This window comes from Zeus faber (assembly GCF_960531495.2).
Source record: "Zeus faber genome assembly, chromosome: 14".
NCBI classification, from domain to species: Eukaryota; Metazoa; Chordata; class Actinopteri; order Zeiformes; family Zeidae; genus Zeus; species Zeus faber.
The window spans coordinates 12,381,162-12,398,604 of NC_137200.1; the positions used below are offsets into that span (position 1 = coordinate 12,381,162).

Below are 17,443 nucleotides of genomic sequence, written 5' to 3' on the forward strand. Positions count from 1 at the left end.
ACTGTAGACTAACCATATGGGGGGGGGGGGTGGGGCAGAACTCAATCATTCAAAATTCACATAGCAAACACAGCCGCATGATGCATATGCACACATTTGAATGCATTCACAGTATTAACATATTGGTATATTGAAGTTCAGTCAGCTCGACAACAGTTCCCATTTACGGACCTCCAAGCGTTCCACATAGACAAAATTCTACTTTTGTTCTTCACTTTCATTTTAACCCTTTAATACAGTCAACACTGGCTCAAAGATGACTGTGGCGTAAAAGGCCACATTAGTATTTTTCCTTCATAGCTCACACTTTCCTGACACACGGAAAGAATAGAAAAGTTGCTTTAAAAAGAGAAAAAAAGTTATTGTCAATACAATTTTAAATAGGTACGTGCAAATTCAAGGTATCTCTTGCCAAAACAAGAAACAGAGAAGCTAATGCGGTGCCACTGGAGAATTAGGAAACAAAGGTTTGTAGGGATTGGAGAACAAGGACTTGAAAATGGTCTCAAATGCAGTGTACCTGTGAGAGAGACTGGTTTTGGAGTGCTTTCAAAATACGAGTTCCCTTAATTGTATTAATGAGAAAGAATAGAAGGGGGGGAAAAAAATGTCCATTAATGGGGATGTATCACATTTGGTCAAAACTGAATGCCGCCAATAAAAGTATTTACGATTACTTCTAGCCATCCTCCAAAATATGTTATCCTTTAAAATATATTTAAAAAGGGATCACCTCTTTGAATAAAACAAAACGTATTTTTTGTTCATTCGTTGTTTTGTTTTTCTTCCAGCCAGTGTTTTTCTTTACTTTGCACTCCCCGGCGACCACACAGGCTCAACACAGAGCGCATGATGACGCACAGAAAACAAGAAAATGCAAAGATCACTGAAACGCCTTAAAGCACAGAGCCATGGGCAATTTTGAAAAAAAAACAAAACCTTTGACCCTTAAAAAAAAAAAGAAAAAAAAAAATGGGTCAAAAATTGAAAAGGTTGTTTTTACTAGACATCAGCAAATCAAATATGTATAATTCTACAATAAAATTGAATCTCTGAAGAGGCACTTGAATTGTAACAGTTCAAATCAGCCCTAAAAGAGGACGATGCCATAATTGGCGCTCGTCACAAAGACTTGGCAGTTGCTAAGTGTGGAGGAACATTAAAAGAATGAAACTGAACAAAGAAAGAAAGAAAAAAACAAAAAGAACAAACCACAAATAAATAAATAAATAAATAAATACATACATAAATAAATAAATAAAACAGAATCGAAAAAGACATTATTTCGGATAGCCACGTCAACGGGTTTGGCTTCAGACAGTGTCTGTGGTGTGTGGTGGTGGTGGTGCATCGGCCCAACAAGCCCACCTCCTACGGGATCCTTTTCATACTCTACTTTCTAATAGTCCCAATGTGCCTTCTACCAACGATCAAGCTTTTCTGTTGAGGTTCTATAATCAGACGTTCATTCAAATGTCGTACCGTAGATTTGTGTACACCTCGTATTGCATGGCTCCCAAACGAATGGAAGTCTACCTGTACCGTTGTGGATGTATCCGGTGGAATGGGAACGTTTGGACACCCCGGGTCAAAGTGCAGGTTAGAATGGATATCGAAGTTGACCGAACCCGACCAGACCCCTAAACCCTACCAAAAAAAATTTGGTATTATTCATAGTTTCTGGAAAAAGAAAGAAAAAAAAAACCAAAACCAAAAAAAAAACCTCTCGATGGTTGAATGTACCCATTTCCTCTTTCTCGGAAACACGAAAGACCGATGAACGTTTTGGAATGCCAGTCCCCGGACTTGAATGTCTTCCCAAACATATTTCCACCAGAAGTGCGTTGCCGGGGAGAATAGGGAGCTATCCCAAAAGAAAGTGTTGAAAGATGGCTGCTCCACGCGTTTGCGAGCTGTTGAAGTCGCCAAAGGCGGAGCGACGGGGTTCCCAACGTTTTTCCACACGGCCTATTTTTATTATTGTTTCAAAGCTGTAAACATTTCAAATGAAAAGTCATCTTCTTTCAATTCTGAAGAAAGCTGTCATGTACCACTTCATACGGCTCGGAGGTCAAGTCCGCCTCCGCTGACTGAGATATTCAGTGCAACCAGCATTTTAACCTGGGGTGCCCAAAATGTCAGCTTTCCACTGTAATAACACCGGAAAATCTATTCTAGCACGTATGTGTTTCAGATTTTATACCCCATGAAATAAGTATTTTTTCTGCCACAGTGCAAAATAACCAAACTAAATGACACCGGAAAACAAAACACACAAACAAATAAATCAAGACAATAAATATGTAAATAACAATTTCTTCAACAAACAAAATCAATAAATGAATGGGGCGATCTCTAACACACCGTCAGCAAATTGGTGCTGTAATATGTTTCTACCTGGAAGAAAAACAGACACATCCTCTGTTAGATTAAAAATAAAAAACAACCAAAAAAAAACTAAATCAGACAGGGGTCTCTGCTCCGCCTCCTCTATCGCCTCATCCCTCGTTACGGTCCCGCATCTCCAGCTTTAAAAGGAAAAAGGAGGCAAAGACCGAAGGCGAGAGGATGACGGCGTCGAAATGTGATGCCGTTCCTTTAGAGCCGCGCCCCGAGGAGGAACGTGCTTTTCGTCCTACAAACACGTCCTGAAAGCTCAACGTGGACGTTTTGATTCTTTTTAATTTTTTTTTACTAACATTCAGAAGATTGATTCGGCAACCACCACAGCCCAAATCATTTGCTGCATATAAAACCTTTTTTTTTTTTTTTTGTTTAATTGCATTTTTTTGGGGGCGGGATCTGCATTTTATATTTCAACAAGCAGATAAACTTAAGCTGCATGAATTCAATTTTTAAGCATCCCAATGATTTGGTGGGGGGCGACCCAACCACGCCCTCCCGTTAATGTGGTGGAAACCGTAAAAGCAGCAAATCATTGATTCAACCAGGAGAATTGGGGGTTCAGCCCGGTCCAATAACGAACGGAAACCGCTAAAACTGTAACCGCGGTTCCCGCTCCACATCCGGCGTCAGCGCCGCTCGCAGTGTGGCGGAGGGGGGCGGGGGCAGGGGCAGGATGACGGCGCCCGGCGGCTCCTCAGCCCGCTCGTCCGTGGGGAGCACCAGACGCGTCCCCCGGGTCGCCGGCTCGCGCTCCCCGGCGACGAGCTCCCGCTCCAGGCCGCCCTCGTGGCCGGCCGGGTCCCCGCCCCCCCTGACGGAGCGACTGCTGCTGACTGTGCGTGACCTGGTCGCGTCGGTGCTGACGGTGACGTCGGCGTACATGAAGCCGGCGTCGAAGCTGCCGTCGTTCAGGATCAGGTCCATGTCGTCGTCGCGGAGCTGCCCTTCGTTCTGGTGGCGGAAGAGAAGGGATGGAATCGGCCACGTGGAAAACCGTCTCCGATTCAACTCAGATTCAGGTGTGGAGAGAATGGACCGCGGTCATCCGGCAACCCCTCAGGTTGCTAGGCAGCCTACTCCACCTTCTGAGCGTCAGCTGCCCGACAAGTAAAGCTACGGCCATATTGCGTGATTTTTTTTCGAGGGGGATTTTGATAACGTTTGAAATCGTGGTAATCCAGGGTGGGTGGTGGTGCTATAGGAGTCATAGCTGTCATCCATGTGTGTGTGTGAGCGAAATACTCAAATCCGTCTCTATACCAGTCTCTGTGGACAAGGCTTTACATGCAGTTTCCTGTGTGTGTGTGTGTGTGTGTGTGTGTGTGTGTGTGTGTGTGTGTGTGTGTGTGTGTGTGTGTGTGTGTGTGTGTGTGTGTGTGTCTGAAAGATTCAAATCTGTCTCTATACCAGTCTCAATACTGTGGACAAGGCTTTACATGCAGTTTCCCGAGTGAGTGAGTGAGTGAGTGAGTGAGTGAGTGAGTGAGTGTGTGTGTGTGTGTGTGTGTGTGTGTGTGTCTGTGTGTGTGTGTGTGTGTGTGTGTGCCTACCTCGTAGGCCTGTGGACTGGTGAGGCAGCGTGCGAGTGGCCCACAGCAAGCAGGCAGCGTAGCGGTGAGCGGAGGGCCACTGTGCGTCAACAGAGGCTTCAGGTAGCTGAGTTAGGTTTCCCGTCAAGGACTCCTGCCTCGGTAAAGTGGTTTGATTTACCATCTTCGATGTAACGTCAGAAATGAGAACCTTGGCTTTTACTTGTAATCTGTTTTTTTTTTTTAATATATATCCCTCCAAGCAAAAGCCAAACCTCTGATTTGAGCAGCTTTCTTCACTGGGCCTTCAGTCAACACCCACTAGGAAAGCAGACTTTCGCTATCCAGTGTTTTTATCCACTATATACACTGAACCCCTACTGGTGTACACCCGCTCTGTTTTGAGCAAAAATTTAGGCCCGTTTTTTTTAGTTGTTTTTTTTAACAATGACCCCTTAGGAATACTAAGAGCATGTTGTACACACAAAACACAGACACAAAACAATAGTTCTTGGTACAATCTGAAATGAGGACTATTCTAAAAGCACCAGTACCCTCACCTCTTGGATGAGAAATCAACCAATCAGATTTCAGTAACTGGTGTGTAGCGAGGTTGTTTCCCCCGAGTTAAGAATGCCCGTTCTCAGCCATAAACATTACATTTCCAGTTATGCCGGCCCTTCCAACCTTTTAAAGAAAAGGGAAATGTTGTTTCCCCCGGAAGGAATAAAAATCCAACACGCAACCGAATGTTGCCGCTGGAGGCATCCTCCGCTGGATGCCCGAGCCGATCAGGGTCGAGTCCTAACGTTCCCATGTGCTGTAGGTCTTCGTTGACTGAACTACTTATCACCTGCTTCTCAGAGTTCTCATGTGAGGTGAGACTTGGACACACTTTCTGTCTGACCGCCACGCGTCTCTGGATCAGAGGATACTTATGGTCGAAGTTATACCAGATCCTGAAGGGCCAGGCGCTCTCGTGTTTGGTGTTTCTCCGTTGCAAACCGTCCGCCATTACCGCCTGTGGATGCAAATAGAGGTTTTGTGAGAAACAAATAATAACGATAATTAATAATAAACTCTACTGTCCGTTTAATTGTATGTGTTTTTTTTTTTTAATCCCGTGATTTAGAGCTTTTTCTTTGTCATTAAAATTAGCATTGAAATGGAATATATATATAATTTTTGTAATATTTGTTTGAATTTGATTGGATGGTGGAGATCAGAGGGATGGAGCTTTGCATTGCTGGCTGTTGTAGTCGTATTTAAAACAGTGTCCAAATGTCATTATTAACTAATATTTGATCAAATGTAAACATAAAGAAACATGTTTAATCATTTCAAAACCCTGGAACAATGAACACTACGTTCTGCTTAAATGATGTTCCGTAGTGCATATATTGCATATAATACCTACTGTACCATAGGGCTGCAGGAACAAAATTCGAAATGAGAATAGAATAAGAATATTAAAAAAAAAATATATATATATATATAAACCCTATTCAAATTCTGAAATTGCCATTCAATGGTGTATTTTTTAAATAAATAAATAGTTGATTATAGATGTTTTGGCTTACATTAGTGAATGAATTGAAATGTGATGAGCAATAAAGTTCAATATCATTTCATCCAGTTTGTAACACAGTGAACCCACATGACAAAGAAATATTCCCGGTAACGGTGCGCAAAGTCCGCAACAGCGGAGAACGGAACGTTTCCCTCTCCTCCGGTGTTTTACTGTTTGTAGAGTGCGCCTTGGACCAGAATGTCCACTAATTTCAGTCAGTTTCAATTCCTAAAACTTCCCCGTTTTACAATTATCAGTCTTAAATAAAAATCTAACTTAAAATAACAGTTGACAGTAGTCATTTGGATTTTAAGTGTTTAATGAAAATGTAAAATTGTAAGGAAATCCTTGGAGGGGCTGGGTCGGTGCTCTGCCAGATACTGACAGGGGGATTTGAAAATAATGGAATGGAATGGAATGTCAAAATATTATTTACAGATCCCTGGAAAGTCTGGGTGTGACACCTCTTCCAAATGTGCTTCTGTTGCACCAGCTCATCAGTTGAGCCCTGCACAGCCCTGGCTTTTTTATTTTTTTTATTTTGTGGTCTCTGCGCAATGACCACCAGGTCTCTACAGACGGTAATAGCTTCACTCTAACTGCGTGTGGCTATTAGAGCTGGTGTTTGTGAATTGGACGCTATTTACAAGGAGGCTCATTTGCATAGAAAGGGGCCAATTTTGCACCACATGTATGAATAATACTGTGGTCTGGAGATGGGATGGTTTGAGCAGCCACACCTGACCTGGATCTAGGTGATTGGGTCAGGGTGGCTGCAAACCAGTTGCTTATTGGTTGGGCTAACGGGCAATAGGTTAAAACTCCCATTCCCACACACACTCAGGATAGGAGCCCTATCATGACATGTTCCATCGGCACCTGGCTAATTCCACCTAGCCTTCTCTCTACAATACACTGATGTCTACATCCCATCGTCGTCTGTATCTCTGTGCCGGAGGGCCCTGAAAAACGCGGCTTGGGTGGCGTGTGGTAGGCGGAACTGCCACAAATACCTAATATAAATAGGCACAAATAGCACCAGCGCACCAGATGCTATTTGCGTGGCAGCGCAGTTCGGGGTGCTTTTCAGCCTTTGCGGGTGCTTTGTGAATTAGCCGCTTTATCCTTTTGTGAATTCGCCCCATAGTTTTTATTTTAGGTGTATCCTCGGTCAACCCCCCAATGATAAAGCATACAAATTAGCATTGGATTATAGGGGAATATCTGCAGTTCTACCGTACCAACAGAAGCAGATCCATTTCATTTTTTTTTTTTTTTTTAATCTTTTGTCAAAAGCACAAGTCGGATGAGCTGTGGTTACTTACAGAGCTGTCCTGGTCGGAATCCACACCGACCCTAAAGGAGAAATGACAGCAGGGCGTGGCTTCAAACACACAGCTATTCAGAGGCACTCACACAACATACACAAGGAAAAAGTACAGTGCCGAATACATGTACTGGCGTGCACAATATCTTAAGATATACCTCGCAATTCATTCATTCAATTAGATGGCCTGGCAACATTTTGAATCTTCACCCCCCCTTCTACCCTTCCCAAATGTAAGTTTGAAGAGATTGCCAAAGAGATGCTTTTTTATCTCTGGATTTTATGCCATTTTGACATTCTGAAAGTGGTACAGTGGTACTTTGACCCACGAGTTTAATTCGTTCCGTGACAGAGCTCGTAATTCAATTTGCTCGTACAGCAAATCAATTTACCCCATTGACATTAATTGAAATGCCATTAATCCGTTCCAGTCCCCCAAAAAACACCCCAATTTTTTTTGTTACGTGTTTTTAAATAAGAAAATGTATTTATAAATAACATATTGTATAAAAACATAATAAAACATAATAAAAGAGAATGTGTAGATCATTTTTGCCTTCTCGCAGATGATACCCTCCGTCACGCTATCTCCTGCGAGCTGCTTCTCCGTCAACCACACCAACAGCAGATTCTCCATCTTTTCATGGACAGCGGTCCGCAGCTTAGACATTATTTTAATGCCCTTGGCTGGCGTAATACCCTTTATACCCCTCCTTCTGCTTCAGTATGGTACATATCGTAGAAGTACTACGCTCGTACTGCCTCGCCAATTCCATCACACGCACACCTCGCTCATGTTTTTCTATTATTTTGCGCTTTAGGTCAATGGACATCACCCGCTTCTTCTTCTCAGCACTAACTTTTTTCGGGCCCATGGTTCGAAAAAAAAAAATTGGCAAAATAACTGCACAAAAAGCACAAATCGCGAGCACAAAACACAAAAGAGATGCTTCCACGCTCAGGTAACCACGTGAAGTGAAGGAGTGAGAGGCGGGATGCTGGCCGCATTCGTTCGCCACGCCCACCAGCGGCGGTGCACGAAAGAGGTTATCTGAACGCAATGTACACAAGGACATGAACAAGAAACAGTTTCTTGTTTGCATTTCTTGTGAAAGTCCCATCCTGTGTATCCCCCTCCATTTATGAATGTACCTCTACATCTGCAGAAACTTACGGTATGCTCATGAAAGACAGCATGGGCGTGGTGCCGCCCCCACAGATCCAGACGGTGAAGAAGACGATGAGGAGGGTGGTGGAAAACATCATCTGCCGTGCATACGTTGCCGTGTCACGGATAGAAAGAGCGAACGTCATGGCGCCCCGCAGACCTGCAAACAGGCCGGGATTTCATTTGTGAAGTAGGGAGCCGCTCAACTAATCCACGTCGGCATTCTCGCCGCACGCTTTGCCCGTTCTCCTCGGAGAGAGCGAGTCATGCTGCGGCATTGACCATACCTGCAAACATCATGACGTGCTGGAAGTTGGATCCTATCTTGTTCTTGCGACCCAGGTTGAGCAGGAAGGACAGGGGGTAGATGTTTGCTGCTCGTCCCAAGAAAACTGCCACCTGTTGGACGCCACAAGCTCAAGGAAACAACTGGTGCAGAGGCTTGAGGTCGCCTTAATGAATACAATGCCAAGGTAATTTCGGCTGAAAAAACCACCCTAAAACGGCCTCGCACCGCCCAAATTGTGGAGGACGCATCAGTCAGTGACTTGGCTAGCTGCAATGACCCAACAAGGGAGGGAAGTCTAACCGGGTTTGTTCTCCCTTCAACCAAAGCACCTCACTGTAGGGTGGGCCGACGTAAAAAAATTCAAACCGGTTTGATATGAAGCCAAACACCGGACCGGTATAACAAATTTTACCACAAGATGCCGCACATAATTGAGCAGCCACTCCCGAGTTGGCGGCGATAATGCACCTCTCCACTGAATAATAACAACAACAAGCAGAGAGTGTAGCGGCACCACAATCAGCAGGACAACTGAGTGATACATCGTGTTTCTATTTCTCACAACAAGCATTCAATTTTTCTTCTTGAAATTTCACCTCCTTCATGGAGAGCGGCTCTGCACTAAAGTGCGCACGGCCTGTCAGGCACTAGTGGCTCGGTTAGTCTGTTTATCTTCTCCTTCTTCTTTTGGCTGCTCCCGTTAGGGGTCGCCACGGCGGATCATCTGCCTCCAATACCTTCTGTTCTGCGCGTCTTCCTCCCTTACACCAACCGCCTGCATGTCCTCCCTCACCACATCCATAAACCTTCTCTTTGGCCTTCCTCTTTTCCTCTTGCCTGGCAGCTCCATCCTCAGCATCCTTCTCCCAATGTAACTCTCATCTCCCCTACACACGTGTCCAAACCATCTCAATCTGGCCTCTCTCACACTTCTTCAACAAACTGTCCAACCTGAGCTGTTCCTCTATAATATTATGTTTGTCATTTTGCTTATTACTAATGCAATACAAGTTGGATTTAGCGCAGTGACGGCGTCGGCACAGGTTGCTGATGTAGGCTGCTTCATAATTTGCCAGAACGTCTCATCATGACAAATGCCGGTTCAGTCGGTTTGCATCAAATCAAAGTGGGTAAGGCGCGCACACCGGACCGGACAAATCCGGAGATCGACCCAACTCCACTTCACAGTCATGAAAGTCAGATAAATCGCCTGTATCCGTTGTCTTTAGCTGCGTCAGTGCGAAGGATACAAAGGCTCCGATGATGAACAGAGGGTTGAAGACGTGCGACTGGAAGGAGAACAGAGTCAGACCCATGTAGGAGAAGATAAAGTTCTCGGCCAGGAAGTTCAGCAGCTCAAACAGCTGAAAAGAAATTAAAAAAAAAAAAAAAAAAGAATAAATAAGGTTTGCAAAGACATTATTTTTGTGCTCGTGTGCAGTGCTTTCACCACATAGTAGTTCTAGAGAAAGAGTCAGAAACACAGCATTACACTTCAGAGAAAATGCCTTTCAAAGCATAATAACGTGTTATTTTGTTATATACGGTATATTTTCAAGTTTTTGAACCCTTCCCCATTCTATCATAGGCTGTGTGTGAGTGACCTGTTTAGTCCTGTCCTGGGATTCAGGAGAGAGGTTGTTGTAGGTGTAGTGAGCCTGGGTGATACCACAGAACAGAACGGCCACCACACCTGAGAGCGAGCGAGCGAGAGAGAGAGAGAGAGAGAGACCAAGAGAGAGAGAGAGAGAAAGAGAGAATGAGACAAATCTCACATTTGTTTTTAAGCCCTTATTGTGCAGAATGAATGCAAAACAAACACCAGTGAATCCGCAGGCTTCAGCCAAAAGGAAGGTGCTCCAGGACATGAGGAAAAAGAGAGCCGTCTCCAGCAAGGGGAAGTCCCTCAGTTTGGTGAACTTGGTCACGTGAAAAGGAAAGGGAAGTCAAGAGATATAATCTTAATAGTCAAGAAAGCAACATTTCCGGATTCATTAGGTGTATTGCAGGTTCGAAAACAGATTAGAACCCGGATTCTGTCTTGAGTTAAAGGTCGATTTTCGTTGGCTCAAAGCTTTTTTAAGCCAGCATAAAACCATCTAGTTGTATATGCACTTAGCTCGACTTTGCTCATCTCAATCTGTGAAACGGAAAGCAGAGGTCAAGGTACTCCTCCTGACTACTACGCTCTACTAACGCTTCAAAGGACCTCAAAGGATATGAGGGCAGTCATGACTCCTGTGGCCACTCCCAGAGCAAAAGACCCACTGAAGACCCCCAAGAAGACCCCAAAGGACTTGAGCATGGCCATGGCCTCAAAGCTGTGGCTGTTGTCTCCTTCTGGCTGGTAGGCCACGATGGAGCTGAAAGAAGAGACAGGCGAGGTAGAAAGAGACGGAGAACACAATGGACGGAGACGGAGACAAAGACAAACACGTATACACAAAAACAAGCAAAAACAATAGACAAAGAGAGTGAATCGGGTCAAACTCTTGATATGCAGCCGATGCGTACTTGTACATGGACATCACAACGCGACTGTTTCATGAGGAAAATGCAGTCAAGCATCACATCTCCCCACACACACAAAAAAAGTCAAAAACCCAATTCCAAATTCTCTGTTGATATGACTAAAGAGTCTGGAGTTGGGTTTTTTACAGTGAAGGACGGAGGGAAGGTCCGGCATGCAAAGCTCTAAGTGGATCCCAGCTCAGATCATCAGCACTGCAACAGCATCCAGCAACAAAGAATTTGCAATAGTAACACATTACTAGCATTATTAACCGCAAAGCATATACACCCTTACTAGGTGGGAAAGTGGAATATGTAGGTGGCGGGTGTGGAACAATTGTTATGACTTTCCAATTCCAATGCTCCCAAAGTTTCTAATAACTACAAGGCCGATATAGCAGGTTAACCGTTTTTTAACCAAAAGTATTATCATCTTTGATCTCTCCACAACTATTCCTCTAAACACTGTTATTATTCTGAAGCATGGTTTGTGAATACGGCGTTGGCCTGAATGCCGTATCCCTTATCGTATTGTGTTTCGCCACCCATGTTGCCGTTTGCGCTGTATTGCTTGCCGCAAAAACAGTATGACAGTATCATAGTATAGTAATAGTATAATATAGTAAAACAAAACAGACCATGACGATACCTGTGTTGTGATACAGATGAAAGCTCATGCCAAATATATGGGAATTTTCTGGGGAATTTTCATGTTTTAAATACAGCTTGTACATGATGCAAGGGGAAGGGAAGGGATCTCTCTTACAAGCATTCTAAAAAAATATAAAACTAAATGACTTTCACAGGTACTGATTTGAAGCACAGAGAACCTAAGTGAGACTACAACCCACCCACCCACCAACCGGGGGACTAGAGACTGGTTCTCTCGCTGCCACTCATCCTGGGAGTGGGGCCAGAAGGTGCCGTTTCTCCACTGGGGTGGCACTACCTCTGCTGCCTGTCTGGCCTGCTTCTCAAACCGCGACAGAACACTGCATACGTACGTACGGGTTGGTGATGACAGACGTGGATGGATGGATAGATGGGGGGTGGGGGGTGGGGTGGCAGTGGTAGGCAGCGAAATGACAGGGACCAGGGGTTAGTAAGGAGGATGTCTGTTATGGTTTAATGCAGCCAATTACAACACGACATATTAGCTTTGTCACAGAGCAATTCAGCAGCCTGGTACTTGTTGTCGTTAAAAGTTCAATAAAAATCCATTAAGTACTCGGTGTGTCTGTGTCTGTGTGTGTGTGTGTCTGTGTGTACACATCTGCATGAATGTGGGAAAGGGAATGTGTGTCCATCTAGCTTACGAGGAGAGGACAATGGCCACGGCATCATTGAGGACGCTCTCTCCAAACAGAAGGGCGTAGAGGTCCACATCTACCTTGAGCTCATTGAAGATAGCCAACACTGTCACTGAGGGATGGAGGAAGAATAACTCCATGACATGTTAGCTTTCAGGCCTATGCACATATACAGTATGTAGTTTACTGTACAGAATTAACTGCATATGTAGACCTGCCAAAAATCTGGCATAACACCCACATATTCAGAGATGAGATTGATTTTCCCTTTTCCAGCAGATTAAAAAAGGTACCCATAATAGAGACAGATGTACAAGTGCCTACCTGGATCCGTTGCTGAGACGATCGCCCCAAAAAAGAGACAGTCGGTGAAGAAAAAATCGCCCCCCAGCTGACCCACGGCCTTCATGAAGGACACAAACCCATACATTGTCAACCTGGAAGCCAGAGTGAAATGGAACATCCTTCACATACAGGGCAAATAATATATTATCACTGCTCTTGCTCTGCTTTGAGATGACCAGAAAATGTAAGATACAGAATATATGTCTTGAAATGGAGGTAGTGAAATGAAATATATAGAGAACAGGATGGGGGGAGGGCAGCACTTGTGAAGCTGCTTCCCAGTCCAAAGCTGGCATGTTAACTTACCCAATGACAAAGCATGATATCACTGTTCCCATGAACGCATAGGCCAAGATGGAGCCAATGTTCCTGAAAAAATGCCTCTGAGAGAAAGATAGGGATTAAATATTGGGGCTATAGTTAGCTCCTACTCACATTAGTTGATTTTGACTAGCAATGATAACTAGGCCCACTTAGCCTTAGGTGCATCGACAATCTTACTCTTTTCAAACTGTATCCAGCGTGGAAGATGATGGGAGGCAGCAAAATGTTGAAAAACACTTCTGGATCAAAGGTCACCTGAGGATTGAGAGTTGAGAAGCACAAAAAGAGAAATATAGAGACCTATTGTCTGAAAGAAACACTGTGGAACTTTTTTTTTTTACCTTAATATAACAGCTTCAAAATCATTTTGATGGTACACTGATGTACCCATCCCCTGAACGCCTATTCTACTATTTCACTATGTAACTTCTGTGCTTGGGTTTGAAAGCGCGGGAAAGGTGTGTTACGTTTTATGGTACCACATCACTTGCTTGATTATTGGCTAGGGCAATAACCTTTTTTTTGCCTGGTAAAATAAATAAAAAAAAAAACATCTAAAACTATAAACTTGGCTGTCAAAATGTCCGGTAATAATGCTCATACAAAACGTAGCCGCCCCACTTCCCCGACGGCGCGGGCCAGACAGGCCAGTGGTGCGCACGGCGGGGCGCCACAGGGTTTGTTTCACCCTCACCCTCTCCCTCACCCTGACTCTGACTCGTGCATGGGAGCCAATCGACCAGACTGAGCACATCTGGTACCTACACCAGTAGCAGGGGGGCCCTGTCCCTGCCCGCGGCTCCGGGAACATATAAATTTGCATTTGTAGCATAGACTGTTACTGAAACATGACAGATTAGGTTCATATTTGTCTGGTACAGCGGACCGAGTTTTACAACAGTGGTGTAAAAGTGCAATTGCACTCAGAAACTCTAGGGGCACAAAATCCCAAATAAGTTGAATAGTGCTGCATTAACTAAACCCCCTTATAACTACTAATTAGAGCAGAAATGTATCCATATTGTTAACACAAGTTGTCCCAAACAGAAATTTCCTTGCCTTTCTCAGCATCTCGTCGTCCTGTACTTGATGGCCCTTGCCCCGGCTGACCTCTCCCTTCAACGTGTACTCAAAGAATCGACCGCTGACGTTGACCAGTAGAGTCGCTGGACTGGCATTCACAGCGCAGCTCGGGATCACGTTACTCATGTTCTGCGGCACATGGACCCCAAAGCGAAGGATCACGCCCACCAACAGACCTTCGGGAGGGAAAGGCAGCAGGTTAGCGAATGGACGCTGGTTATTTAGGTCCTGGTCTATTGTCAGGACAAAAACCATCATTTACCAATTTCATGGTTTCAGACAAAAATATAATGCTCCCTGAAGAACACCAGAGTTTCATACTCGAGTTCATGCACATCAAAAACATAAGGAGGCTGTATGAGAAAGAGGACAGACATCCTCATCTAGTGCTGTGCTTCTCAACTCTTTTCCACTAAAAAGGACCCTAACTTTGAGGTACATTAGGCCACTTTTCATTCATCGAGTTTTGTTTTATTGTTAGATACGATTTAACCCAAAGGCCATAGCTATCTATGACTAGGATCTGGAACTAGGATCAAGACAGTCATTATTGTACATGCTCTAATGGTGCTGACATATTGGAGATGAAATAATGGGGAAGTTTAACTATCAATCATTTCGCATTGAGTGGGGGTGTCACATGTGCCACAAATGACAAATATCAAAAGTTGAATGTTATTGACCCAATTGGATCTAAAGACGTTCGGAAATGTTTGTTTGTTTTGTCTAAATTCGCTGTGGGCTTTTAATTATTAGAGTCGACTTACAACTGTAATTCATTTTATAAGAATGGGCGTATGTTAAAACAGTCTTATGTCAGGCAATTTTTCCCATATAAATGATGAAATTATGAAGGGTGAAAATAAACAAAATACACAGCACAAACACAGTAAATATGAAAAAAATATCGATAAGCCACGAACTACGTGCACACATGATGTAGGTCGCCCGCTGACTGACTGCTGACTGACTGCTGACTGACCGCCGACGTGCCAACTGCAAATTTCCACGGTCGTATACTGGAGCAGTCGGTCGCAAGTAGATACATATTTTGGTGACTATCGCTACTCGTATCTTGGATTAGTCGTAAGTAGATGCAGTCGTAAGTCGAGGTACCACTGGTATTATTGTAAGATTGACCAGGATATTGTGTATTTCAGTCACATCATGTCTTTCCGTACACAAGCTTATGTTCTTATGCTTATTTCTACTTCTGGTGGATTCATTTTGCTGGGGATACCCCTGGAGCCTCGTGAAGGACCCCTGGAGTGGGTGGACCCCACTTCGAGCAACACTGCTCTATTAAATATCAACGTAACTCAAGCTGTGTGGTAACGATTTGCCGACGACGACACTTCCCGCACTGACTTAGCTGACAAACGTGGATTGTATATTTTACGCCAGCTGATCGAGGGCTTCCTCACCGTAGATCATGGCGAGACCGGTTTCGTGGAGGAACCGGAATCGGCGATGTTTGAACAGCCATATCGTCAGAATGGTGAGCGTTAAGAGCATTATGAATATAAGCAGATTGGCGCTGTCCTGCCGGTGGCTCTCCTCGGCCATCCTCTCCGTTGCCACATTGTCCATCGGAGGGCTCTCTCCTCGGCTCCCGACCAGCAGCAATGTCAACAGACAGGGCAGGAGCCGGGACGCCTTCCAAAGGGTGACACCGGCGCCGATAGGGTTTCTATGTGTGACTCGCATTGTAGACCTCCGAAAGCGGTTACGTTTGGTGGCTGTGTAACGGCGACATAGATGTGAACGTAATGGCTGGCCGGAGAGATCAGGGCGACGACAGCTTCTTCCGTAGCTCGTTGCTTATCTCTAGCAAAACATTGCTTCTTCCGGTTGTTCAAAATAAAAGACCCTCGTTAAGATACACATTTATTATTTATTCAATAACGCATTTCTCCACCCACAATTAAATGTTTATTCAAGGTTATTTTCTCTCCATGCATTTTTTTTTTTTTTAATAATTAAACGGGCGGCAACGAGATCTTCAAGCAATAGAATTTCGATATTCGAGGAATTATTTATTAGTCAATCATGTTACATTCCGTACAAATTGGAACGCGTTAAAATCCAAACTGTACCGAGATAACACAACGCCCTTATTTACAAAAAAAGTATGATCATTTTTGATAAATGTGTTTTTATTCTGGGTTTAAGATTTGATGTTATTTCCATCCACAAACAGCCTTTTATTGAACAATACACATAAATAAAGATACAAGTATACAATGAATTAAAATAAAAGACGTGTCATGTCGTCTAGGATATACTATAAGTAGCATGTGTAAAAAAACCGTACAATGTGTTTTCTCTCTCAAAAATAAATAAATAAATTTCACAATGCTATTTGTGTGTCTTCCAAAGTAAACAAGGCTTTAATTCAGGGGTTTCAAACTACAGGCCCGGGGCCACATCTGGCCCGCGAGACAATTTTGTGTGGCCCGTTACACGGTGATAATATATTGATTAATCTGACCCGCAACACAGGCAGAACCCTTGCAAAGCAGCCGGACCAGACTGTCTCTCCATTCACACTGAAGCACTGTGCTGATCAACTGCCTCCGGTGTTCACAGACATTTTCAACATCTCACTGGAGACATGCCATGTACCAGCCTGCTTTAAATGCGCCACCACCATCCCAGTCCCAAAGAAGCCACGGACCACAGGACTTAATGATTAAAGACCCGTCGCCCTGACCTCTGAGGTGATGAAGTCTTTTGAACGCCTTGTGCTTTCCCACCTCAAATCCATCACAGACCCTCTCCTGGACCCCCTGCAGTTCACCTACAGAGCCAACAGGTCTGTAGACGATGCAGTAAACTTGGCCCTTCACTTCATCCTCCAGCACCTGGACTCCTCAGGAACCTACGCCAGGAACCTGTTTCTGGATTTCAGCTCTGTCTTCGACACAATCATCCCGGGTCTTCTGCAGGCCAAGTTCTCCCAGCTGAGCGTGCCTGACTCCACCTGCAGGTGGATCACGGATTTCCTGTCTGACAGGAAGCAGCATGTGAAGCCGGGAAAACACTTCTCTGACTCCTGGAGCATCAGCACTGGCTCCCCTCAAGGCTGCGTTCTTTCTCCTCTGCTCTCCTCCCTGTACACCAACAGCTGCACCTCCAGCCACCAGTCTGTTAAGCTCCTGAAATTTGCGGACGACACCACCCTCATTGGGCTCATCTCTGGTGGGGATGAGTCCGCCTACAGGTGGGAGCTTGACCATCTGGTGACTTGGTGCAGCCAGAACAACCTGGAGCTCAACGCTGTGAAGACAGTGGAGATGGTTGTGGACTCCAGGAAGAATGCAGCCCCACTCAACCCCATCACCCTGTGTGACTCCCCAGTTGACACTGTGGAGCCCTGCCGCTGCCTGGAAACCATCATCTCCCAGGACTAGAAAAAAAAAACACTCTAGTGTACATATGCTTATGTGTTTCACTTATATTTTACTTATTTTTTTACGTTCATGTTTCATGTATGCACCGAACACCGAGACAAAGATGATTTTACACCTAGGATTTCAAATGTTGTCTTCAAATGATTCAAGTTGTTCTTTAGCTTCTGA

The 17,443-nt window shown here is 44.5% G+C and overlaps 1 protein-coding gene across 3 annotated transcripts; it reads right to left on the reverse strand.

The window, feature by feature from the left end:
- LOC307239789 (sodium/hydrogen exchanger 6-like) lies at nucleotides 1-15,539 on the reverse strand. 3 transcript variants are annotated; one of them, XM_080013353.1, is made up of 16 exons: nucleotides 15,287-15,539; nucleotides 13,935-14,038; nucleotides 12,957-13,034; nucleotides 12,762-12,838; nucleotides 12,435-12,547; nucleotides 12,117-12,222; nucleotides 10,499-10,652; nucleotides 10,112-10,208; nucleotides 9,894-9,982; nucleotides 9,540-9,653; nucleotides 8,288-8,399; nucleotides 8,007-8,160; nucleotides 6,831-6,861; nucleotides 4,871-4,956; nucleotides 3,957-4,062; nucleotides 1-3,357 (listed from the first exon to the last, which is right to left on the reverse strand). In XM_080013353.1, the coding sequence occupies exons 1-16, from the start codon at nucleotides 15,450-15,452 to the stop codon at nucleotides 2,995-2,997; spliced, it is 1,950 nt and encodes a 649-aa protein (XP_079869479.1). In that variant the 5' UTR covers nucleotides 15,453-15,539; the 3' UTR covers nucleotides 1-2,994. The 3 variants fall into 3 exon arrangements, with proteins under 3 accessions (XP_079869479.1, XP_079869478.1, XP_079869477.1); XM_080013352.1 differs by having other exon boundaries at nucleotides 4,871-4,953; nucleotides 13,839-14,038; XM_080013351.1 differs by having other exon boundaries at nucleotides 13,839-14,038.
- Between the last annotated feature and the right edge of the window lie 1,904 nt (nucleotides 15,540-17,443).

Bases quoted from the DNA above. Each gene is read 5' to 3' on its own strand.
- LOC307239789 (XM_080013351.1), bottom strand. From the start codon at position 15,452: ATGGACAATGTGGCAACGGAGAGGATGGCCGAGGAGAGCCACCGGCAG. The intron at 14,039-15,286 runs GTGAGGAAGCCC...TCCCTCCCGAAG, and splicing joins CGGTCTCGCCATGATCTACG to GTCTGTTGGTGGGCGTGATC. The intron at 10,653-12,116 runs GTAAGCTAGATG...CTCTTCTTTCAG, and splicing joins GTGGCCATTGTCCTCTCCTC to CTCCATCGTGGCCTACCAGC.